The sequence below is a fragment of the Tupaia chinensis genome, unplaced genomic scaffold (genome assembly GCF_000334495.1).
Source record: "Tupaia chinensis unplaced genomic scaffold, TupChi_1.0 Scaffold000661_1, whole genome shotgun sequence".
Classification (NCBI taxonomy): domain Eukaryota; kingdom Metazoa; phylum Chordata; class Mammalia; order Scandentia; family Tupaiidae; genus Tupaia; species Tupaia belangeri.
This window is the reverse complement of record NW_006160183.1, coordinates 4711395-4735975: the sequence shown is the minus strand read 5'-3', so window position 1 is coordinate 4735975 and position 24581 is coordinate 4711395. Positions and strand designations below refer to the sequence as shown.

The window sequence follows — 24581 nt, the reverse complement described above, 5'->3', positions numbered from 1 at the left end:
CTCTTTAAATTCTATTTTCCCACCTTCTGTTGAATGGTTTTTAGTGAAGAATTCCCTTGTTGAAAGAGAGGACTGGAACCTATAAAAAAGTTTATGTTATTTGATGTTTCAGATTGAATTATACATTTGAACACTGGTAGCACAAAGAATTCCTGTGGATGGGACCATCAGATGGTGTAATGGTTAAGTCACTGGACTCACAGTGACCTCTGTTCGAGTCTGGACCCAGTGACTTAAACTCACACTGGGCACTTGTGCATGCGTGCCTAAGATCCTGAGAGGAGAATGGAGGAGAAGGGATTGCGGTGTGGCCATCCCCCTTGATGGGTGATTTCTCACTCTCTTTCTCTCCCCCAACCCCAGCAAGCACATGTGCACTATAGCAAAACAAAACAAAACAAACACAACCAATCAAACAAACAAAAACAACTCTCCAAAAAAAAGAATTTCTGTGGATGTTTTAAAGGCAGTTGCCTGTATATATGCCTAGAAATATAATCTGAGCCTGCAAAAGGAAAAATTCACTATTGGAATCAGAAAACCTGTAGAATATTTTTGTCAAATATTTCAAAGTAGGGTAAAAGCATACATGTAGTAGAATTATGTCAGCTAGGGACCAGCAGTTAGCGTAATGGCTATGTCGCTGGGCTCCCATGTAGTCGAGTAGTTCCATTCCTGGACCCGGCGGCTTAAACTCACACCAGCCGCGTGTGCGTATGTGCCCAAAATCAGGAGAGGAGAATGGAGGAGAAGGGATTGCGGCATGGCCATCCCCTCTGGGGGGTGTGTGTGTGATTTCTCGCTTTCTGTCTCTCTATCTGTTTATGTCTTTCGGGTGAGTGCATGCGCCCTATAGCAAAAACCTCTCCCCCCCAAAAAAATTATGTCAGCTAAAGCCACTCTTATGCTATATGACAATATTGGTGAACTAAAAAAGAGTTGCAGTAATAAATTTTATGTTGTCCCTTCAAACTTTATTTTTATTACCTAACTCTTGTATGGAGGCAGCCATAGCACCCTAGCTCCTCCATGTTAATGAAAGCGAATTAAACACACAGCGCTTGTGTTGTAGCACCCTAGCTCCTCCATGTTAATGAAAGCTAATTAAACACACAGCGCTTGTGTTGTTTTATTTTTCCTGTCTGAAATGTCTAATGATAGGGTATGATGGAAACTTTTATGAGCTACTATCCATCCTCACAGTATCTTACAGTTCTGACTGTTGGATGAAATGTTTTGTCTGCATACAGGCAATTTTTAAAAAAATTTCGGGACCAGCAGTTGGTGTAATGGCTATGTCGCTGGACTCCCACGTAGTTGACAGTGGTTTGAGTCCTGGACCCAGTGGCTTAAACTCGCTGGGCACGTGTGCATTCATGCCCAAGATCCCAAGAGGAGAACAGAGGGGAAGAGATTGCAGCGTGGTCATTCCTCCTGGGGGGGACAATTTCTTGCTTTCTGTCTCTCTGTCTTTCTGGCGAGCACATGTGCCCTATAGCAAAAACCTCTCAAAAAAAAAAAAAAATCAGCACTAATGACATCTTAGTTGGATATGAGGGATTGAAAATCAGTGGTAAAACCATGTGACTGGGAGCTAGCAGCTGGCATGGTAGTTGGGGCACTGGACTCCCATATGGCCAACCCCAGTTCAAGTCCCATACCTGGGAGCTTGCTTTTGCTGTTTGAGGCTCTCTTTAAATGCTATTTTCCCACCTTCTGTTGAATGGTTTTTAGTGAAGAATTCCCTTGTTGAAAGAGAGGACTGGAACCTATAAAAAAGTTTATGTTATTTGATGTTTCAGATTGAATTATACATTTGAACACTGGTAGCACAAAGAATTCCTGTGGATGGGACCATCAGATGGTGTAATGGTTAAGTCACTGGACTCACAGTGACCTCTGTTCGAGTCTGGACCCAGTGACTTAAACTCACACTGGGCACTTGTGCATGCGTGCCTAAGATCCTGAGAGGAGAATGGAGGAGAAGGGATTGCGGTGTGGCCATCCCCCTTGATGGGTGATTTCTCACTCTCTTTCTCTCCCCCAACCCCAGCAAGCACATGTGCACTATAGCAAAACAAAACAAAACAAACACAACCAATCAAACAAACAAAAACAACTCTCCAAAAAAAAGAATTTCTGTGGATGTTTTAAAGGCAGTTGCCTGTATATATGCCTAGAAATATAATCTGAGCCTGCAAAAGGAAAAATTCACTATTGGAATCAGAAAACCTGTAGAATATTTTTGTCAAATATTTCAAAGTAGGGTAAAAGCATACATGTAGTAGAATTATGTCAGCTAGGGACCAGCAGTTAGCGTAATGGCTATGTCGCTGGACTCCCATGTAGTCGACCGTAGTTCCATTCCTGGACCCGGCGGCTTAAACTCACACCAGCCGCGTGTGCGTATGTGCCCAAAATCTCGAGAGGAGAATGGAGGAGAAGGGATTGCGGCATGGCCATCCCCTCTGGGGGGTGTGTGTGTGATTTCTCGCTTTCTGTCTCTCTATCTGTTTATGTCTTTCGGGTGAGTGCATGCGCCCTATAGCAAAAACCTCTCCCCCCCAAAAAAATTATGTCAGCTAAAGCCACTCTTATGCTATATGACAATATTGGTGAACTAAAAAAGAGTTGCAGTAATAAATTTTATGTTGTCCCTTCAAACTTTATTTTTATTACCTAACTCTTGTATGGAGGCAGCCATAGCACCCTAGCTCCTCCATGTTAATGAAAGCGAATTAAACACACAGCGCTTGTGTTGTTTGTTTTATTTTTCCTGTCTGAAATGTCTAATGATAGGGTATGATGGAAACTTTTATGAGCTACTATCCATCCTCACAGTATCTTACAGTTCTGACTGTTGGATGAAATGTTTTGTCTGCATACAGGCAATTTTTAAAAAAATTTCGGGACCAGCAGTTGGTGTAATGGCTATGTCGCTGGACTCCCACGTAGTTGACAGTGGTTTGAGTCCTGGACCCAGTGGCTTAAACTCGCTGGGCACGTGTGCATTCATGCCCAAGATCCCAAGAGGAGAACAGAGGGGAAGAGATTGCAGCGTGGTCATTCCTCCTGGGGGGGACAATTTCTTGCTTTCTGTCTCTCTGTCTTTCTGGCGAGCACATGTGCCCTATAGCAAAAACCTCTCAAAAAAAAAAAAAAAATCAGCACTAATGACATCTTAGTTGGATATGAGGGATTGAAAATCAGTGGTAAAACCATGTGACTGGGAGCTAGCAGCTGGCATGGTAGTTGGGGCACTGGACTCCCATATGGCCAACCCCAGTTCAAGTCCCATACCTGGGAGCTTGCTTTCTCACTTTCCCTTTCTCTCTCTCTGTCCCTCTCTGGTCAAATTAAAAAAATAATAATAACAAATAATTTTAAATAAATAATAATTCTTTTAAAACAAAACAAAAACCATGTGGCTGTCACAACTTTTATGAGACGCTAGTGTAACAAAATTGGGTTTTACCAAGATAGGCTGAGACTTCTCAGAGGGGCCTCTTCATCAGGGCTGGGATAGCTGTGTATGGTGCCTTTGTTAGCTGTCATTCTTCCTTCCCATACCACATTAGTTCCATTTCAGGACTGATTCCACTTTGTACCTTGGGGCCCTTCTTCTCTAATGGAGAAGTGCTGTGACAGAAAGGAAGCATATTTCTCTGAACTTTTCAGAAGGGCGCACACTGAGAAAGCTGGTGTGTGTAAAATGTCAATTCACTGTACTTGAGGCTTTCAGGTGAGTGTTTCCCATGTAAGGCCCTCATTCGGTATACCAGAACTAGAAACGGTTTTCTCAAACCCAGGAGGAAATGACGCAGGAGCCGGGCGGCCATTGTGTGCTATTTCCCACTTGCACCTGTGACTTCTGCAGTGTGTGTGGTGTAGGCAGAGACATACTCATTCGTTGTCTCCATGTTTCTTTCTCTCCTCAGATGCAGACAGACATGCTGAACTCTCTGGAAGTCCACTGAAAAGCAAAAGCACTAGGAAACCTTTGGCATGTATCATTGGGTATTTAGGTGGGTATTTTTCTAATAGAGAAAGAATTCAAAGAACAATTGCTCTGTGTTACAGGTGTTTGGCCTTTCCAAATGGACATCCTAAACTAAATTCAGGCCTTCCGAATAGCTGAAATTGGATACATTCACATATGTATAGTCAGATTATTTTGTTTTAGGAACTTTGATTTCTATTACCAACATACAGTGATGGATATATGTTTATCCCCCCAAATTGAATAAAAATGGGATGTATATTTATGCAAGTAAATACAGATTAAGGAAAATAAAAATCACTCAATAATTACTTAGAAGATGAAGAGTCCAAAAACATTTTTAGATCTTTTCATGCTTTCTTTTAAAAAAATGTCAGTGTCATGAATGCAGGATAGAGGGGCTTCCTTGACCAAATCTCATTGCCCTACCCTCTCCTTCCTGTAGACCTTCAACTCATCAGGATCTCGGGTGTGCAAACCTACCTGGCCTGTTTCAGATCACCTAGGCCAGGGATCCAAGCCTGTGGTCAACCATGTGCTTCCAGCACTGTAGTTCAGAGTCTGCAGACTGTACCACAAGGCTGGGCTTCTTTTCTTTTTTATTTTTGAGAGAGATTTTTGCTATAGGGTATGTGCACTTGCTGGAAAGACAAAGAAACAGAGACAGAGAGACACCCGCCAGGGAGGATGGCCACACCGCAATCCCTTCTCCTCTAGTCTCATTTTAGGATTTTGGGCACACACGCACATACACCCAGTGTGTTTTAAGCCTCTGGATCCAGGACTCAACTGTACTTGACTAAGTGGGAGTCCAGCAGTGTAACCATTACGCCATCTGCTGGTCCCTGGGCTTATTTTCTTAAAAGAGATCAAACTCACTTTAACCTACCTTAAAAAAAATACAGTTTGGATGTGTCGGTTAAGGTAACTTTGAAAGAGAAGCATTATGTTGCTTTCTGGTTTTCCATGCCTTCTAACTTGGAAGTCTCCAAAGATAATAGTTCTATTTACATGGCACAGTATTGTTCAGTGTGAAAATAATTACTAGACAACCACCTCTTATTTTTTATTTTGCAAATCTTAAGTTAGGTTACAAAATAATGGTTTATCATATATCTAGAAGTTAGAATGGCATGATTTTGTGCTTTTAGTATTTCTTTTTCATTTTCTCGGTAAAAATGGAGTACTCAGAGTTGCATTGAACTTTATTGTTCTGTGAGAGAGATTTATAGTTATTAAGTGTTGAGACTTTAGATACCCAGTTTATAAAAACTGAAGTGTGGCTTTGATCTTGGTATGTTATCTGGTCCTCATCAGAGTGTCCAGGAGTCAGAGGTCACAGCTCTTACTTTGGTGTTACTCTGCTACCTTTCTGGTTTTAGTCCTCATGGCCAAAGAAGTTGCATTGGTGTCCCCCAGAATATCACATGGTTATCACAAGCATGATGCAGGTCATGTCCATGCTGTCCTCAAACATTGTCTGCATTTCCTTGTGGGACCAACTTCTGGAAACCCCTTTCCACCTTACAAGGGAAGTTTTCTGATAATAAACAATAGAATGCAGAGGCCAGCAAGTGCCTTAGTGGCTAAAATGCTAGACTCCCACATGGTTTGAGCCACTGACTTGGCAGCTTGAAAATCACACCAGGCACATGTGTGTGCATGCCCAGGATCGTAAGAGGAAAATGGAAGAGAAGGGATTGCAGAAAGGCCATCCCTCTTGGGGGAGTGATTTCTCATTTTCCTTCTCTCTGTCTCTCTCCAGCGAGTGGATGCACTCTGACAAAAAATAATACTATATATATAGTCATGCATCATTTAATGACAAGGATATCTTCTGAGAAGTGCTTTAGGTGATTTTGTTGTTGTGTGACCCTCACAGAATGTACTTAAGCCAACCTAGCCTACTACACATCTAGGCTATATGGTTTCATCTTGTGGGACTGCCTTCGGAAATGTGGATTGACTGTCACTGACGAAAAAGTCATAATGTGGCACATGAGTATTTAACTTTGTGTATGAGTCCCAATTTGTCTCTCTCCCTGTCAGATAAGCCCAGAGCTATGCTGGCCTGATTGGCTGAACCACACCTCTGAACAACATATTTATATTCAGATAGTATACTTCATGTATCATATTCAAGATACTGGGACCAGCAGTTGGCGTAATGGCTTTATCACTGGACTCCCATGTAGTTGACCATAGTTCGAGTCCCAGACCCGCTGGCTTAAACTCACACGAGCCGCATGTGCCTGAGTGCCCAAGATGCCAAGAGGAGAATGGAGAAGAGATTGTGGCTGATTTCTCGCTTTCTATCTCTGTCTTTCTGGCGAGCGCACACGCCCTATAGCAAAAACCTCTCCTCCCCAAAACAAAAAATTTCAGGGGCCAGCAGATGGCATAGTGGTTGGGGTGCTGGATACTCACACATGGCTGACCATGGTTCAAGTCCCAGACCTGGCAGCTTGCTTTCTCACTGTCTCTCTATCTGTTTCTCTCTGGTCAAATTAAAATAAAATGAATGAATAAATAAAATTAAATAAAATAATTCTTTAAAAAATTTCAAGATACTATACTAAGTGATTTGAGGTAAATAAGACCGTGCCCTCAAAACTCTTAGTCTAGTGAAAACACATGGGAAAGAACAACAAAACAAAGGATTAGAGCCCTTGAAAGAATGACAAATTTTAATCTTCACTGGATGCTTGGAGGAAGGAATGGCTACTTTTGATGATGGTTAGGCAGCCTACCGGAGCAAAGGGATGATTGGCCTCTGCCTTGACAGGTATGCAGGATGTGAATAAATGAGAAAGTAAGAAAATAATACTCTCCCCTCATGAGGCCGAGAGAACCAGATGAACAGTCTTCATTGAGTCCAAGGACCTGAGAAGCCTAGGGCAGGCAGGTCATCTGGTTTCCATGGAGCCTAGCATGTGGAAGTTGTAATGAAGAAAGAACTTGGTGGGCCAGCCAGTAGTGTGGTGGATCAGGTGGCTGGATCCTACATGGCTGTCTACACGGTTCAAATCCTAGACCTACTGGTTTGAAAAGTATGCCGAATGTCATGCCCAAAATCCTGAAAAGAGAAAGAAATGAAGGAGAAAGGATTGGCTATCCCCTATAGCAGGATGCTTTCTCACTTTCTCTCTCTCTGTCCCTCTCTGGTGAGTGCACACATTCTCTGGCATTTTTTTTTTTTAAGAAGAAAAATGAACTTGGCAAACTTTCAATGCCATGGTTTGTTTTTGTTTTTGTTTTACTTTTTAGATCACTGATCTTTGGGTAGTACTTAAGCCATTTCTAAATTGCAACAAGTAGGGAATTTTGATCAGACCAAGATTTAGTAATCCTGGTAATCCTAATAGCTCTTGGTAAATTACAGTAAGTCAGGCGGATATCTCGGCCTTCACTGTGGGTGGCAGAGTGAGAAGACAGGATGCTTGCACATAGTTGGCATGCTGGGTGATGATTTGAGAATGGTAAGCTAGGTAAGCTTTGGAGAAAAGGTAGTTCAGGAATAGAAATGGACTGAGGTCTTTAAATCCAGTTCCTACAGTATAGCAATTTCTGTCCATCTACCCAAAAAGTTGAAGTAGTCCTGGGCCGTGTGGCTGACAGCAGTGTACTTAACACCCATATGCCACATGACAGTTTTGTGATATATCCTTGGTCAAAGTGTTTTGTCTACTTGTTGTCTGTTGAATTTGGACTTTGGTTTCAGATTTCATCTATATCAAAATGTTCTAGTACTGGGAGAGATTGACCTCACTCCCACGTCCTGGTCATGGGCCAAGGGAGGAATCTTGTTTTTCAGAAAGCATGTTCCTGGCTGGGCAGAGTACAGAAATGGCTTTTTCTGAGGCTTGCTCTCCGAATGACCTTTTGATTTCTAATACCTTGATGAGTCAGATGTCTTATTCCTTTAGTAAAGCTCCTGTTCAAAGTGACCTTCTGAAGTGCCTTTTTTGTTGTTTATTTTGGCTCGTATTCACAACCTGAGGCTCAGAGCGCCAGCCAGCAGGGGAAGAACCAGTTTACTTGATAAGCAGAGCCATGGCAACCACACTCGAAGCTGTCTTGATGCAGGTCCTTGGCTGGCTCATAAGGAGCTGACTCTCAGCTCATTAGGAAATGAGAGGTGTGCATATTAGCCAGTGTAAGCGCACACACATTTTAATACCACATTTTGAGACAAGCAACCTTTTTTCCCTTGTCAGAGATCCATCCTGCAAAGAAGCCCAATGTAATTCGATCTACACCAAGCCTGCACACTCCAACCACCAAGCGAATGCTGGCCACTCCGAATCACACATCTCTGAGCATCCTGGGGAAACGAAACTACAGTCATCACAATGGCCTGGATGGTATGTAAGCTCAGGAATTCCAGAGGCTGCTCTGATAGCCAGTGCTAGAAACAGGTTCTACTCCATGCCTGAGCTGAGTGTGCGGTAAGGGGGAGGACTACCATGTGCCACCGTGGGGACGTTTGGCCAAGTCTCATTAGGAGGTACCTCTGTGCTCACATCGCCTGTTAGGAGGCTTGTTTGGAGATGAATCTGTGTTTAGCCACTGTTCCTCCTGGGTAATAATATTCTTGATGGGATGTGCACTCACTGCTCATTTAAGTTTTCTTGAGCAGAAGGGGTAATTTCACCTCCTGACGCTGAGGCGTCAGTGCTCTCTGGGGGTTCTTCAGTGTTCGATGGATCATTCTGAATTTGGCATTTGTCTCCTACTTTTCTTACCTTATAAATTTTTTTAATTGCTCCAGAGTGCCATAAGTCATGCAAGGAATTGCCTGGGTGATGTCCGAAATACAGAAACAGTAATTTGTTGGAAATGGAAAAACTGAGAAATATTACCTCTTATCTGAAGTACTTCTCTTGCACTAGGCCATATAATGACTCTTCAGGGGAATTGAATTATCTTCCCATTTGGTCTATAAATACAACCATAGTAAATCATCCAGGCAGTACATATTGTTCATTTCAATAGTCCTGGAGTTTGAAGCTGTCTTTATTGTTTAAGTGTTGGCATTTATTTATGAATAAAACTCTCTCCAGGCTTTTCATGCCTGATGGAACTCTAAATTCCTTCAATGACAGAAATTATTTATAATGAGACCCTGGAGCAAAGATGTGGAATAGACTTTCTAATAATAATTTCCCATGGTGGTTTTCCTTCAGTATGACTTTTGATGGTCACAGTCATGTCTAAAGGAGTAAAAAATTGAGAGTGAGGAGTTTGGTTTGCATTTATAGGGTATCACTGTGTTGTAAAAATGGTTTTCAAGAGTTCAGATAGACAGCAATCTTGCAGGAACACTTCCTTGCTAACAAGAACACTGGTCATCCTTTTCATGACATGTCTAATGTCTAGAAGGCAGAAGACCAAGAATGGGTTGTACTGAAACATGGCAGTTAGAAGTCTTTCCAGCTTTTCCTTGCCCACACCCTGGGATCTTTGGATTAGGGCTTAAATGGAATCTGGAATCTTTCCTTTCCATTTTATCATCTCTCTGGTTTTTCTAGGTAGATAGTCCTGCTACAGAAGAAATACAGTAAGTTTCGGTTCCTTTGATGTATACATTTTTTTATGTTAAAAAGACTGACATAGGGACCAGCAGTTGGTGTAATGGCTATGTCGCTGGACTCCCACGTAGTCGACTGTGGTTCACGTACTGGACCCGGTAGCTTAAAACTCACGCCGGGCACATGTATGTGCGTGCCAAGATCCCGAGAGGAGAATAGAGGAGAAGGGATTGCGGCGTGGCCATCATCCCTGGGGGGTGATTTCTCGCTTTCTGTCTCTCTGTCTCTCTCTGTCTGTCTGGCGAGCTCACTTAGCAAAAACCTCTTAAAAAAAAAAAAAAAAAAGACTGACAGGATCCAGCAGGTGGCATGGAGATTAAGGTGCTGGATCCCACACGACCAACTTTGCAGTTCGAGTCCTGGACTGGTACCTTGAGAATCATGCTGGGTGTGTGCAAGTGTGTACTCAAAAGGAGGAGAAGGGATTGCACACCCCCGGGGATGAGTTCTCACTTTCCCTCTTTCTCTCTCTGTTGGGTACACATGCTCTATGGCTAAAAAGAGAAAAGAAAAGAAAAGAAAAGGAAAGGAAAGGAAAGGAAAGGAAAGGAAAGGAAAGAAAAGAAAAGAAAAGAAAAGAAAAGAAAAGAAAAGAAAAGAAAAAAGAAAAGGAAAGGAAAGGAAAGAAAAAAAGACTGTCATGACTGCTGTTGGAATAGCAGCTTTCTGGTATCCTCTTCCATTCACACTTCATGGTCATCCTGGACTCTAGCCTTAGCCCTGTATTGTGGCTTTCATGAGCAAAGATGTTCCTTAGTATCACTGGAACCTGTTTCTTTGGGATTTCTTTAAAATGCCCCCTTGTGGTGTGCCCTCTGTAGGGCTGGTTTGACACCTCCCGCTCCCAAATGAATGCTGCTGCAGGGTCATTGCATCTTTGCTCTGTGCAGAAGGAATGGATGGTGCACCCCCTGAATCCTCGGCTTTTATTGCCAGGCCTTCAGCCCTGTGGGGGAAAGACATGCGTCTCATAGACTCGTAGGTCTCTGCCCTCCTGTTGTGGCGTGGAGAAGAGGGCTGATGACAGGTGTGAGCGCCGTGTCATTCCCTCACTTGCACACTCTCATTTAATTCCCATGACAGGATGTTCTGGGAGACCAGGGAGTTTGTTTTACATGCCATTGTATTTCTTTCCTAGCATAGTACCTGGCGCTTAGTAGGTGATTGGTATGTGTTAATGTACAACTGAAAGCAAGGAGAGTGAACAGAATTTTCCAAAGTTACCAGGGAACTTGGATGGCTTGGGATTCCCACTCCAGTGTGACTGACTTCAGAATCTGCTCTCTTCAGCACTGTTGCAAACGAAGATGTATTAGTTGGATTCTGTCGGCCAAGGAGAGACGTCGGAAGTTATTTCAATAGCTAATTCAGTGTCAGAAATCAATGCAACAGGTATTGGAGGACAAAATAGGTAAACCAGGACCATGGAGGGGGCATAGGAAACAGCTACCATTTGTAGGATTGGGAGAGCACAGGAAAGAATTTGGGATTATCACCGCCTAGAAGATCCCAAGAACCCAAACCCTGGGGAGAGGACACTGAGTTGCCAGCGCAGGCACATCTCCAGAAGCTGCCCTGTTGATCCTCTGGGCCAAACTGCTGCTGCCTCTTTTCAGTCTTGCAGGCTCCTTCTAGCAGCCCCTGGTGGAGAAGCAGGGTTGTTTCCAGAGTCCCTGCCCCAGCCCCAGCCCCACTCCCCCTAGCTGAGTTTGGGTTGGGTGGGTGTGGAGTTCTGGTATAAGAGTTTGATGGAATCTCACGTTTTAGAAAGTGGCCACATTCCTATTGGACTTTTTCCTTAGAATAATGGATCTGTTTCTTACTTTCTCAGAATCTAGGATCCTGGGACCAGCAGTTAGCGTAATGGCTATGTCGCTGGACTCCCATATAGTTGACCGCAGTTCGAATCCCGAACCCGGTGGCTTAAAATTCACGCCGGGCGCGTGTGCGTGCATGCCCAAGATCCCAAGAGGAGAATGGAGGAGATGGGATTGTGGTGTGGCCATCTCCCCTGGGGGGGGGGATTTCTCGCTTTCTGTCTCTCTGTCGCTCTCTGTCTTTCTGGCGAGCGCACGTGCCCTGTAGCAAACCCTCCCTCCCCAAATAAAAAAGAAAAAAAAGAATCTAGGATCCTGACAAACCAGAATTTCCAAGATGAACTCAGACTAGTAAAACTGTTTAGCTAATAGTGAGTTTTCATGAGGTAGTCAATACCAGCATAGACAGACAGATAAACAGACAGATACAAACTCATAGGAAAGCCTTGCCCTTCACGACCCAGTGATCGTCATTTAGCACTGGTAGTGATTATCAGTGTCAGACGGACGAGCATCCAGACAGATGGGTAGAACTAATTGAATTGGAAACAAAACCTGATTTTACTAAAATGTGTCCTTCCTCGGCTTTAGGGCTTCCTGTTGCCTTCTCAGTGGTTTGCCTTGTCTACTCACCCTACACCTTGGCATTTCAGGTTTTTAATGATTAGAAAAGAGTCTCTGGATTTCTGTTAGCAGAAAGCATTTTACTTGACTTTTTAAAAGATTTTTTGTTTGTTTGTTTGTTTTACCATAATGCATGTGCATTTGCCAGAGAGAGACACAGAGAGACGGAAAGTGAGAAATCACCCTCCATGGGGCATGGCCACCTGCATTTCCTTCTCATCCACACTCCACTCAGGATTTTGGGCACGCACACACATGCGCCTGGCGTGTTTTCCACCCTACTGGAATGTAAACTCCCAGGGTGAGGACAAAGCTCACATACCTACAAACCTCAGCATGAGGAGTCAGTAGGAAGAGTGAAAGTTTGGAATTAGAGACCTACACAGTGCCTGATCAGTCTTCCTGCCCTTCCGTCATTCCCCGAGGCTGGCTGTCCAGTGGCATGCCACATGCCATGGCATCACTGGACTTCTAAATCCCGTCTTCTCCATTTCTGACTTATAGATATGTTTATTTTTATTGTCAGTAAATCAAGTCCTTAGTCAATGTGGCCTATTTAGTTAACTGCACAGCTGTGAGGAGGGAAGGCCCTGAGGCCAGTGGGGAGAGAAGAGCTCTTCTTGGAAGAACTTTGAGTATCTGAGAGCCCAAAAGAGATGGCAGCAGGGAACATGGAATTTATCGGTGCCATGGCGGGGAAGGACAGCTGAGTGTTTGGAGTCTGATGGGATTAATTTCTGGCTTTTCCGTTTCTTCCTGTGTGACCTTGGGTTAGTCACTTGGGTTCTTTGCACTTGTTTTCTCTGTGAATCTGTAAAGTGCAGGTTACATTTGCCTCAGAATTGGTCTAATGAAAATTTTTCAAGTCAATTTTTTGATTTTCCACACACTCGATGAGGTAGGTATTATAACTTGCAGTTTAGCAATGAACAAATTGATGCTCAAAGAGGTTAAGGGATTTGCCCCAAGTCACATGGCTAGTAAGTAGCAGAGATGGGATTTAAACCCCAGATCTAGTGCTCTTTCTCCTGGGTGAATAAACTTCTAGATTTGTGTGTTGAGCACAAAATGTAAATGAAAGATACTTATGCTTTCTATATATAGGAGATGCTGTTTGCAAATGTGTAGGAAAATATGAGCATAGTAGCAGTTTTACTTTGCTGAGACTGAAAGGTAAGCCATCGCTGTCCAATAAAAGCCTTTCACCTCCGTGTTCTGCTTCTGTGCTCCTCTGCCCATGGCATTTCCTCTCCTTTTTCTGGAAGTTGAGGCATGAGCGCTGTTTTAGTGTTAGCTAGAGCTGAAAAAGAAGAGGAAAATCCATAGAATCACCTGAAGGTGAAATGAGTTTAAATTGTGCCAGACCCTGTCCTGGGTAAGGCAGTTGGATCCCACATGGCTAAGCATGCAGTTCAAATCCCAGACCCGGTGACTTGAGAACATGCTGTGTATATGTGGGAGCGAGGGAGGAGTGCATGCCTAAAATCCTGAAAGGAGATGAAAATAGAGGTGAAGGGATTGCAGCATGACCATGTTCTGGGAGGGAGGCTGCTTTCTTGCTTTCCCTCTGTCTCTCTCTGGCGAGCACACATGCCCTCTTCCAAATTAGGGAAAAAAAAAAAGTTTAAATCAAATTATATATAATTCTCAGCATAGTCTCTGACTCATAGTAGGTGTTAATTTATTGTTAAGATTCTATCTCTATTTTTCTTTCTTTTTAAAAATTTGCTATAGGGCATGTGAACTAGGGGGAGACAGAGAGAGAGAGAGAAAGTGAGAAAGCACCTCCCGGGGGATATGGTCACGCTGCAATCCCTTCTCCCACATTTCTCCTTTTGGGATTTTAGGTATGTACACACATGTGCCTTGGTTGTTTTTCAGGCCACCAGATCCAGGACTCGAACCGCACAGTCAGCTACGTGGGATCTAGCCACTTGTTAACCACCATGCCACTGGCTGGTGAAGACTTAAAAAATAGCTGCTATTAAAGCTTTACTTGGAAAATTGCTAAGATATCAACCAACATTTTTGTAGTCCTGTGTGAATTGTATACAAGTAAAATGTCAATACCTTCCTTATAACCATTTTTATTTCTTACCTAAAAAATATGATTCTCAAAAAAATGACTCATGGGGGCTGGCGGGTGACGTGGTAAAGGCACTGGATTCTCACATGGCCAACCACAGTTTTGAGTCCTGGACCTGGTGACTTGCTTTCTTGTTTTCCCTTTCTCTCTCTCTCTGTCTCTCTCTGGTCAAATTAAAAATAAGAATAAAAAAATGGAATTAATTAAATAATTCTTTAAAAAAAATTTCTCATGAATTTGCTTAAAGGTAAATGAGTATATTCCAGTATGTATTTGTACATTAGGAAGGTCCAAAATCTGTGAAGAAAGATTGTTGGTGATTAAGTTATTTCAAGGAGCATTAAAGACAGGAAATTAGGTGCTTAGAGAGGACTCACTTAGCTTTCCGTAGGGTCCTATAATTAGACACTGCAGCAGAATATGGAGCATTGTGATCTGAAATGGAGTCTTTTACAGAGTCAAGGCTGAATCAGAAACAGTACTAGTGAGGAGAAGGCAGACAGGCTGCACAGGCCTCTCACCCCCTGCTGAGCCACTAAGAAGATGCCCTTGGCCCTCCCCCTCCACCACCACCATCAGTCCCGGCATCAGTTGCTTGAGCCCTGCACATTCGGCAGATCTTTCATCTCACTGCACAGGGACAAGGTGACTGCCTGCTCTGTCTCAGTCCTTATCAAATGAGGACCTTGGAAATGGAGCAGCACAGACCAAGGGAGCTTCAGCTGGTGGTGTTCCTTATCTTTCTCCAAGAGGACACAGCTTTTGTCCCAGGGGTCCTAGAGCAGGACTCCGTGTGTTAGGGCAACCAAAGCAACAGGCTCAGAAGAGAGGTGAGTTTTCACTGGGACGGAGTCAGGGCAGCTGAGCCAGGGAAGTGATGATTCGTACAATAAACCCCTTTTTAATCTCTCTTCTGGCTTATTTCCCCTGTGGCATGTGAATACACTATAAATCTAGTTATTTTTCTTATTAATTTTCTGCATTGAGTAGTATCATTTCTCTAAGTCTCCCTTGAAGAGGGTATCTAATGTGGATTTCTCTGTAAGTACAATATTATGATCTGGGGTGTGAAGATTGTCTTTTTGATGAGTTGTTTCTGAAATCAGTCATTCAACAATTCCAACTGCTGGCATCCCAACCCTGGGAAATGGGTGGTGGTGAGGACCATTCCATTGTACCAGTGAGTGAGTTCCGGGAATACATCTGCTGTCTTCACAAATTCCAGTAAAAATAGACTGCCAGGGACAGCTGATGGCACTCCTATGCATGCTTAGGCACAGGCTGCCTTCTGTCCAAGTTTTTACCATTTCAAAAGAATACAGTTTTTTCGAATCTTCTAAAAACATTGCTCATGGAGGAACATCGGGTCTCCCTAAACTCTCCCGTGGTCTCTTTGCCTCAAAGTGTAGTGTCATAACCGAGTGAAATATATTGAATTTGTATATACATATATATAAAGGACCATTCTGGCTCCAGGGTGTATTGAACATAAAGCAGTTTAGTAGAGCACCTGAAGTGTCGAGGGCATTGGGACCACTGAAGTGTTGTCAAAGGACAGTGATGTTCTCTCAGTCGATGAAGTCATGGGTTGAGATTGAAGAGGAAGACAGACCTAACTGCATTAGACAGGACTTGTCAACAGCTCGGTGTTTTGAAATATTCTGGAGGAATGCCAGATCAGCCACCAGTGGTACCATTTATGGGTTTATTAATATCACACATTTCTTCCAGAAAGTATGTCTGTCTCATTCCTGAGAGAAATACCAGTACATGAGCCCCCAAGAGGTCTGAACTTGAGATGCCCCTCAGCAGTATGTTCCTGGAAGAGTGGCAGAAGTCCATGGTAGTTGCTGAGGATCAATGCACTTTCTCAGCAAGTGTCTCTGTTTACTTCAGAGGTCACTACAGGAAATTTTTTCTTTTAATTTTTTTTAGATGTTTTTGCCTTAGGGCATGTGCACTCACCAGAGAGAGAGAGAGAGAGAGCCAGAGAGAGAGAACAGAGAGAGAAGGAAAGTGAGAAATCACTCCACAAGGGGGATGGCCATGCTGCAATCCCTTCTCCTCCATTCTCCTCCTGGGATCTTGAGCACGTACACACATGCACTGAGCATGATTTTTAAGCCACCAGGTCTGGGACTTGAACCATGGCTGGCCGTGTGGGAATCTAGTGACATAACTGCTACAATATTAAGGTTTCTATAGGGTATGTGGGTATGAGCACTCTCCAGAGAGTGGTAGAGAGAGAGAGAGAGAGAAAAGGAGAGAGGTAAAGTGAGAAATCACCACCCAAGGAGTATGGCCATGCCACAATCCCTTCTCTTTCATTCTCCTCTTGGGATTTTGGACATGCATACACATGCGCCCAGTGTGAATTTTAAGCTGCCAGGTCCTGGACTCCAACCTTTCAGTTGACCACATGGGATCCAGCCTCAATCTCTGTGCCACCTGCTGGTCTACAAAATCTTTTTAACCAACCTTCCTTACATTTTACCATTCTCAGTGATGAGTAGAAGGTAAGCTCTGAGAAGGAAAGTGAACCTCTGGGAGCTAGGTCTCAAGTTTGTGTGTGTGTGTGTGTGTGTGTGTGTGTGTGTGTGTTTGCTGTGGGCTGAGAGTAGATATTTGGGAAAGGAAAGGGAAGAAGACAGCAGAGGAAGCAACTTAGGTCCTAGAGAAGAGGGTTTGACTTAGAAGTTTGACTCATTTGTCAAAAGAGCAGGCACAGAGAAAGCCATTGGGATATTAGTATATCAATATGTTGGGTCTTACTGCCTCAGAGAAGGAAAGACCAATAAGGCTTGACTGAGGCATCCCCCAGAACAATCTCTTTGGGTCTCTGAAGAAGTGAGGAGAAGCCTTCTGATCTGTGGAGGCCCAGGGCAATGGAAAAGGAAGGGTTTGTCACAATCTGATTGATTTGGAAATGCTCACCGAGTTCATTTTAAGCTTCTCGACTCTGCCTGTTGTTTTCTTTCCCTTTCCTATTTTCCCTTCTAAATGATTTAGTTCTCTATAAAAAGTTATAATCTAGACTTTTTCTCCCTTGACCAAATGTTTATTTATATCAATAACTATTTACATATAAATGACCATGAAAGTGATTAATGAGCTTGAAGAGAACTCATATAGAGTTACTAAAAAGGTACCTGAGAAGCTGCCTTTTTTCTTTTTAAGTTCTTGCCATCGGGTGCATGCAATTGCCAGAAAGAGAGAGAGAGACAGTGAGAGAACAAATGAGAAATTACCCTTGAGGGGGATGCCATGTCTCAGTCTATTGTCCTCCTTTCTCTTCTCAGGATTTTGGGCATGCACACATATGTACCCGGTGTGAGTTTCAAGCTGCCTGGACCAGGACTTGAACCGCTGTCAGCCCTGTGGGAGTTCAGTGCCCCAACCACTACAGCACCTTCTGGCCACAATATTTGTTTTTTAAATAGCTTCTTAAGGTGTAGTGTAATTCACCAAATCGTATATATTTGAAACGTGCAGTTTAGGTTTTGACATATATACACATATACATAAACCAAGAAGAAACTGTCACCACAATCAAAATAATACTTTTCCATTAACCTCAAACATTTTCCTGTAGTTTTTTATACTCCTTCCTCTTATCCCACCCCATTTCCCTCACCTTATTCCTAGATGACCACTGATCTGTATATGTGTGTTTTTAAATTTATTTTAGAGTGAATGTGAGAGGCAAAGATTGAGAGAGAGAAAATGAGAGAGAGACAGACAGACAGGCACCCTCAACAGGGAAGACCCTTTCAGGCCACTGTCCCCTTCCTCTAGCACTCCAGCCAGTCAGAATCTTGATCAGGTGTATTTGGTGTGTTTCAAGCTGCCTTGGGATCTGAGCCCTCGTTGGCCATGTGGCTTCCACAGTACAGGGCAGCATGCTAGTGCCTGTGCCAGTGTCTGGGCCTGATGTGTTTCATGTTACACAGAGCCATCTATACTTTCCAGGATTTTATGTGGATGGACACTAATTGTCATTTTGAATAAATTTTGAGTTCTGTCTTAAAATCCACTGTTTTGAAAATCAAATCTGCTGTTAATCTCATCCAGCAAATTTTTTGTTGTAGAATTTATATTTTTTAGTTATTAGGTTTTTTTTTTTTGAGAGGTTTTTGCTATAGGACACGTGCGCTTCCCTGAAAGAGACAGAGAGACAAAAAGGGAGAAATCACCCCTCTGGGGGATGGCCACACTGCAATTCCTTCTCTTCCATTCTCCTCTTGGGATCTTGGGCATGCACGCACATGTGCCTGGTGTGAGTTTAAGCCTCTGGGTCTGCAACTCAAACTGCAGGCGACTACGTGGGAGTCTAGCAACATAGCCATTAAGCCAACTGCTGGTCCCATGTCTGATAATTTTTAAATGAATACCAGCCAGTATGAATTCTGTTATTTTCCTCTGAAGAGTGTTGAGTTTTGTTCTAGGAAGCAATTAATTGGCAGATTACTTTGGTCCTGTGAAGTCTTGGTTTCAAGCTTTACTAAGGCTTGTTTATTTCAGTTTTGTTCTTAGTCCCCATAGGATTTCTATGGAAAGACCAGGTGTTTACTAAGCTCCTCTAACTTGGCAGAACTTGAACTAAACTCTGTTGGGTGTTGGGCGGCTGACTTTGCTGCTCAGCTCCGTAGCCTTCCAGCTGACGTAGAATTAGAGTCTCACCCTGTGCATGTATAGTTCAGAAATCAGCCAATGATTTGAGGGTTCTCCTTTCTGTGTCTCTTTCCTTTCTAGGATCCTCTCCCTCAATTTCCAGCTACATTGGCAGCCTTGAACTCTGACTTCTGATTCCTCAGCCCAGGTAGGCTATCAACCTTATGCCTGAGCTATATTCTTCTTGTACTGTGTGGAAGTGCTTACAGGAGAAGCCAGTTAAGAGTGGCTCTCATCTAGTTTCACCTTTTTCCAGGGTCATGACTCCCGTAATTTTGCCCGATTTGGGCTCCTGTCCAGTACCTTCAGTTTTTTTTTTTTTTGTAATACTTTGTGTGAAATTTATTAATGTTACTGACTAGAGGGTTAGTCCAATATAAATTAGCCTACCGTGATAAGATGCAGAACCCTTCGGTCCTTCTGTGGACGTTTCTCCCCTTGATTCTCTCAATTTTGGAAAAATAACATGCTGGTTATGTTCCATGAACACCATATCTTTCATTACTTTTCTGGGGATATTAATTACAGTGTTTTTTTTTTTGTTTGTTTTTAAGTTTTCTTCTCTAAATAGTCTTTTTCCTCCAATTTGCATTCTGTTATTATTTATTTCGATGCTCGATTTTGCTAGATTGCCCAGGCTGGCTTCAAACTTATGACTTTCCTGACTCAGCCTCCCAAGTAGCTGGAATCATAGGTGCACAGCAGTGTGCCACCATGTCTGGTTCTCTTGTTTGTTTTGGTCTCTTATGTTTGTGTTAGAGGTTTTGTTTTGTTTTGTTTTGTTTTTTTGTTTGTTTTTTTTTTCTGGTAAACTTTGTTGTCTAACAATATTTAAGAGTAGGAGACTAAAAATCAGATCAGAAGCTCTGTGCTTGTGATTGTGGGTGGAGCACTTCACAGAAGGGCGATTGAGTTGGCAGGTTATTGGACAGTCCCAAATGCCAGTGTCTTCCATTCTTTTCATAAGAGCTGGTCATATTCTTCAGAGAAGTTTCTCCCTCTCTCTTCCCCGTAAGGTACAGGTTTGGCTGCCTGTGTTCTAGGAGCTCCCTGGGAAGCAGGCTGGAGGCTCACCATTTAAGTAGGCATATATGCTCACTCGATCCATCTGTGTTGGAATTGGTGGCCCTGCCTTCAGCTGTGCTTGGTGCCTGGTGTCCCAGGCACTGTTCCGTCTTCAGAGAACAAACAAACATCTACACTAGTCGGGAAGAGACAGTTCCTTCTGGGATCCAGCTGCTTCTCAAACAGCCTTTGGTCCCCCTCCCTGCTTCCAGTGGTCGCTGGTGTCATTCCTGAGCCCCTTGTATTCTATGGACAAATCAAGTTTTTTACTTTCCACACTGTCAGCTTCGAGTCTGACTTTCTTGAGTGCATAGTCTATTATCACCCATTTATCTGCTTTCCAGCCTCCAAATTCTGATGGTGGTTTCTTCTCTGATTTTTAGAAGGTAAGAAAACTTAACTCAAAAGCCAGCTGCCAGAAACTTCAAAAAATGTAGCTTTCATTACGTAGGTTTATTAGAGAGAAGAATCTTTAAGTTCTAGTCAAACTAATAGGAAACATTTTGCAAAAAACAAAACAAAATAAATGCTTATGAAACAGTATATACAAAAGTGGTAAATAAAGATTAATGCATTTGAGAATAAATAAACAAAAGTGGAAATGACTTGGACTATATTGTGGTCTAGGAGGGAGACCTGAGCATAGACCTTTCCCTGGCCTTTTGCTGTGCCACTATGCTGGGGGCCTTTGTATCTGCAGTCTTGTGTCTTGTTCCTCGTACCCAGGAAATGCACTGGGGCCGGGGAAGCTCTGAATGGTGAAGATGGAGTGACATCCTTGTAAGGATAGGTAGCACGTGCTGGGATTCTTCAGCCTAGAATGCAGAGATGAACTTAAAAACCATATTTCAGCTTAAAACCATGGCCAGTGTGGAGAAGGCAGATATGCGAGCCTGGACACCACATCCTTAGCCATTAGGAGGAGAGGGTTGCTTCAGAAGCTGGGGCAGGTAAGTTCAGTACAAATAAAGGCATAATTGACCGTGACAGGTCAGAAACTTAGAACACTTTTACAAGTGGCTATTTTTATCAGGTGAACTAATTCCATAGGGATTTTTTTTCTCTTTCCACTCTCTCATTTCCCGTATATACATACATAAATAAATTAACTAACTAATAAGCAAACAAACTTAGAAAGATTAATATGGAACCAGCAGATAGCATGGTTGTGAAGGGGCTGGACTCCCACATGGCAGACCATGGTTCAAGTCCCAGACCTGGCAGATTGCTTTCTCACTTTCTTTTTCTCCCTTTCTCTAGTGAGCACACATGCTATGTAGCAAACTGAAATAATAACAACAACAAATAAAATTAAATAATTGTTTTAAAAAATTCATAAAGCATGAAAAAGCAAGGAAGTGTAGTATTTAATAAAGGCAGTGATACATATGTAACCATCATTTAAATACATTTATTACCATTTTATTCAATTATTCAGTCATTGATCTCAACTAGGTGAAGAAAATGTTTGGACAATAAAAAAATAAAATATATTTTTAAAAATTTAAACCTACGTATTTTGGGTAGTTACGCTGCACATCTTTTAGCAGCTTTGCAGAAATCTCTCTCAGGAATTGAATATGAAGAAAGCAGTTCAAGAGTTCAGAAGGAATGAGCTTGAGGAAAAAGCATCATTACTTGAAAATCAAACAGAAAACTAAAAATAATACCAGGAATGTATTTATTGAATCTCAGTGGTTAAACACAGTTACTGAGCAGTCATTATGTGTTTGATGTAGTATTAGTGGCTGGCATTCAAAGGTCTAGCTCTTGATCTGAAGAATCTCATTGCCTAAAAGAGGTATACTTTCTGGAGAGGTTTTCGCTATAGGGCGCGTGCGCTCGCCAGACAGAGAGAGACATAGAGACAGAAAGCGAGAAATCACCCCCCAGGGGGGATGGTCACGCTGCAATCCCTTCTCCTCCATTCTCCTCTCGGGATCTTGGGCACGCACGCACACGCGCCTGGCGTGAGTTTTAAGCCACCGGGTCCGGGACTGGAACTGCGGTCAACTATGTGGGAGTCCAGTGACATAGCCATTACGCTAACTGCTGGTTCCCCCCCATAGGGTTTTGAACAAATGAATGACACTTCTCCCAGACTCTCCTCCCATCCCCCGAAGAGAGGCTCCTAAGAGACATTGGCACATACATATTTAATCTTAAATTAGATACTAAAGAGGATACTATACTCTTACCGGGCTGTGTGACTCTGAGCAAATTCCTAGCCTTTCTAATACTCCCGGTGTCCTGGTGATGATTAAATAAGGCACTTATATAACCTACAGTAGGTTCAATAAAGCAAAGGTTAGCCTGTTTTCTAAACTGAATTTATGTAGATTCTTAACATGTATCTATGAGCCCACATCAAACACCAGGCTGTGCATGTGTATCCTCTCTATTCCGGAAAGGCTCACACAGCTCTGCTCCATCCTGCAGCCTTTCCTCACGGTGGTTGAAGCTGTGAAGTGAGTGTCCCTGGACCGTTCTCCGGGTGTGGAGTGGTGTGCATGGTGGGCAAGACCCTCAGCAGCTTAGCCCATCCCCGTGAACAGCCTCCAGGCCCCTCCTAGCCTCTTTTCCCAAGTCAAAGGCTTTACAGCCTACACTCTGTAGGTTGTACAGAGTGATACGAAAGGGTGATGACATGGTCTGCAGGCCGCTTTTGCTTTTTCTTTGCTCATTCCTCTTGAGAGTCTCCAGGTGCCCAGCACAGGCACAGGAGAATTGAAGGTTTTGGGGGAAGTGGAGAGGATGAGAGTGAGGGGCATAGGAACAGTTTCTGACCCTGTGACACTGTGGGGTTGAGGTCCACTCCCTTCCTACAAAAACCCTGTTTGTAGCCTATGAGTGCCACATCCTTATAATTAATCATGTGGCCTCAGATGGGATCGTGCCTCCTCCAGGCCAGTCGTGTTACCCATTCCTTCATGTCGGTTGGAGTTCCGCGCAGTCTGTTGGTAGCCATGTAAGCAGTGCCCGGTAGCCTGTAGTACCTCACCAGGCACCGCGAACCCTGCCTACCCAGCACCCGGCTTTCTGTGATGCTTCTGTCTCATTCCTATGTTTTCTTGGCCCCGATTTTTCCCTGTGGACCAGCCTTAAAGTACAATGTGAGCTCTGATTCAGATTGATGCCAGGCCTCTGTTCCCCGAACGCAGTGAAGTTGGTGGGAGGGCTGCTCCCATCCTCCTTGTCTTCTGGCCTCCACTGCTGGGACTCCTTTAACCTTGACCCTTTTTTCCCTTTCCAGAACTCACGTGCCGTGTGTCAGACTGAGCTATCCCTCTCTCATCCTACAACCCAAGACTCGCTGCACTGTCCTGCTGATGCTCACACCCGTGCCTGGGACGGAGGCAGCCCCCTTCCCAGTACATTTCAGTGGGAGACCTCCACGCGCACCCCATGGAGACTGGATGGGGCAGGGGGAGAGACTGTAGGAGTGTGCGTTCTGAAAGCGGCGTCTCCACGTGTGAATCAGTGGCACCTCGTTTTCCTCTCAGAGACCTTGCTGTCCCAGAGCAGGACCTGCCTAGGAATGGGGTGGGTGGGTAGGGAGCCACTCCCTTTGTAGCACCCCATACCCCCAAAACAGCAGCTCCTTGGGGCTGAGGACCGCCAGGGCTCAGAGCCGCTCTGGCCTGCATGTGTCAGTGCAGCTCCGTTTGATGCTGTGTAATTATGTACAGGAGGGACGTGCCATCTTTCTGAACAGATTTTTTTAAGCAACGGGCCAGGGCTTACGCAGTTCATGGTATTTCTCCATCCTTGCTGTTACTATCACTTGGCCTTTTTTTCTCTATAGCCTTTGTACTTTATTTTTGTGGTGGAGAGATTTTTTTCTTCACCCTCTGCACCCTGTATCTGAGTCCCTCTCCTACTCCTCCAAGGTGTAGAATTCCTGAGGTTCTGACAGAATATCGTTGTCTTTGCTAAACCTGTACACTCTTTTTGTCTGTATTTTGGTGCGGGAGAGAGGCTGGTGTTCTGCTTGGCTCCGCGTGGTCCCAGAAGCTCCGGCAGGAGCAGGGTATTGCTGTGCCAAGCGTGCGTATCACTGTGACAAGCCATTTGCTTATGCCGTGTTCCCTACAGCTGAGCCAGCCAGCGAGCAAGTGTGGCCAGGTGCGTCCTAGCTCGGATTGGTAATCACCCCATGTGGTTTTCAGCAGGGAGACCCTATCTGCCTGGAGGGTGATGTGAGAGAACTGTGTTTCTGGGAGGGGTCTGTATCTATAACCACCCCCTGCCCCAGTGCCAGGCCCCTGGACGCTGGTTGCTCCAGCAGCCCGGCTCCTCTGTCTGCCCTCAGCACGGCCCCTGGTGGTGTCACATCTGGTCACAGCCAGTCTGCTGCACTGTGCTTGCAGCTGCAGGGGTAGGAATGACTCTGTGCCCTGGAGGCCCCCTCCATTTGCAGGGACAGGCCGCAGGGTATGGAGCCACAGGGTGTCTTCAGGGTTGCTGGACTGCTTTTTGGAGGTGGGGGACCCTGATACCAGTGTCCCAGACAGCCAGGTTGTCGCAGAACAGAGTGGCTACCACTGTGCTCACCCCACCCAGGAAGAGTGAGATAGCACAGAAGTGATGATGACTCTCAGGTGGCCATGTCCTGGGAGCTGGGTGCAGCTCCATGGCGATGTGGCATGATGGCCGCGGGCTCAGAACTCGAGCAACCTGTCCTCTTGATTCTTCCTCTGCGGAGGAGCTGGTTCTCCTCCAAGGGG

The 24581-nt window shown here is 44.1% G+C and overlaps 1 protein-coding gene across 1 annotated transcript in view; it reads left to right on the top strand.

Annotated features, from left to right (window-relative positions):
* Positions 1 to 23689, top strand: part of MTA3 (metastasis associated 1 family member 3) — a 167487-nt gene extending 143798 nt beyond the window's left edge. The window contains exons 17-20 of the mRNA XM_027776329.1: positions 3939 to 4025; positions 8218 to 8364; positions 18871 to 18937; positions 23108 to 23689. Coding sequence (XP_027632130.1) covers positions 3939 to 4025; positions 8218 to 8364; positions 18871 to 18917 — 281 coding nt within the window. The 3' untranslated portion in view covers positions 18918 to 18937; positions 23108 to 23689. The remainder of the gene's footprint in view (positions 1 to 3938; positions 4026 to 8217; positions 8365 to 18870; positions 18938 to 23107) is intronic.
* The last annotated feature ends 892 nt before the right edge of the window (positions 23690 to 24581 follow it).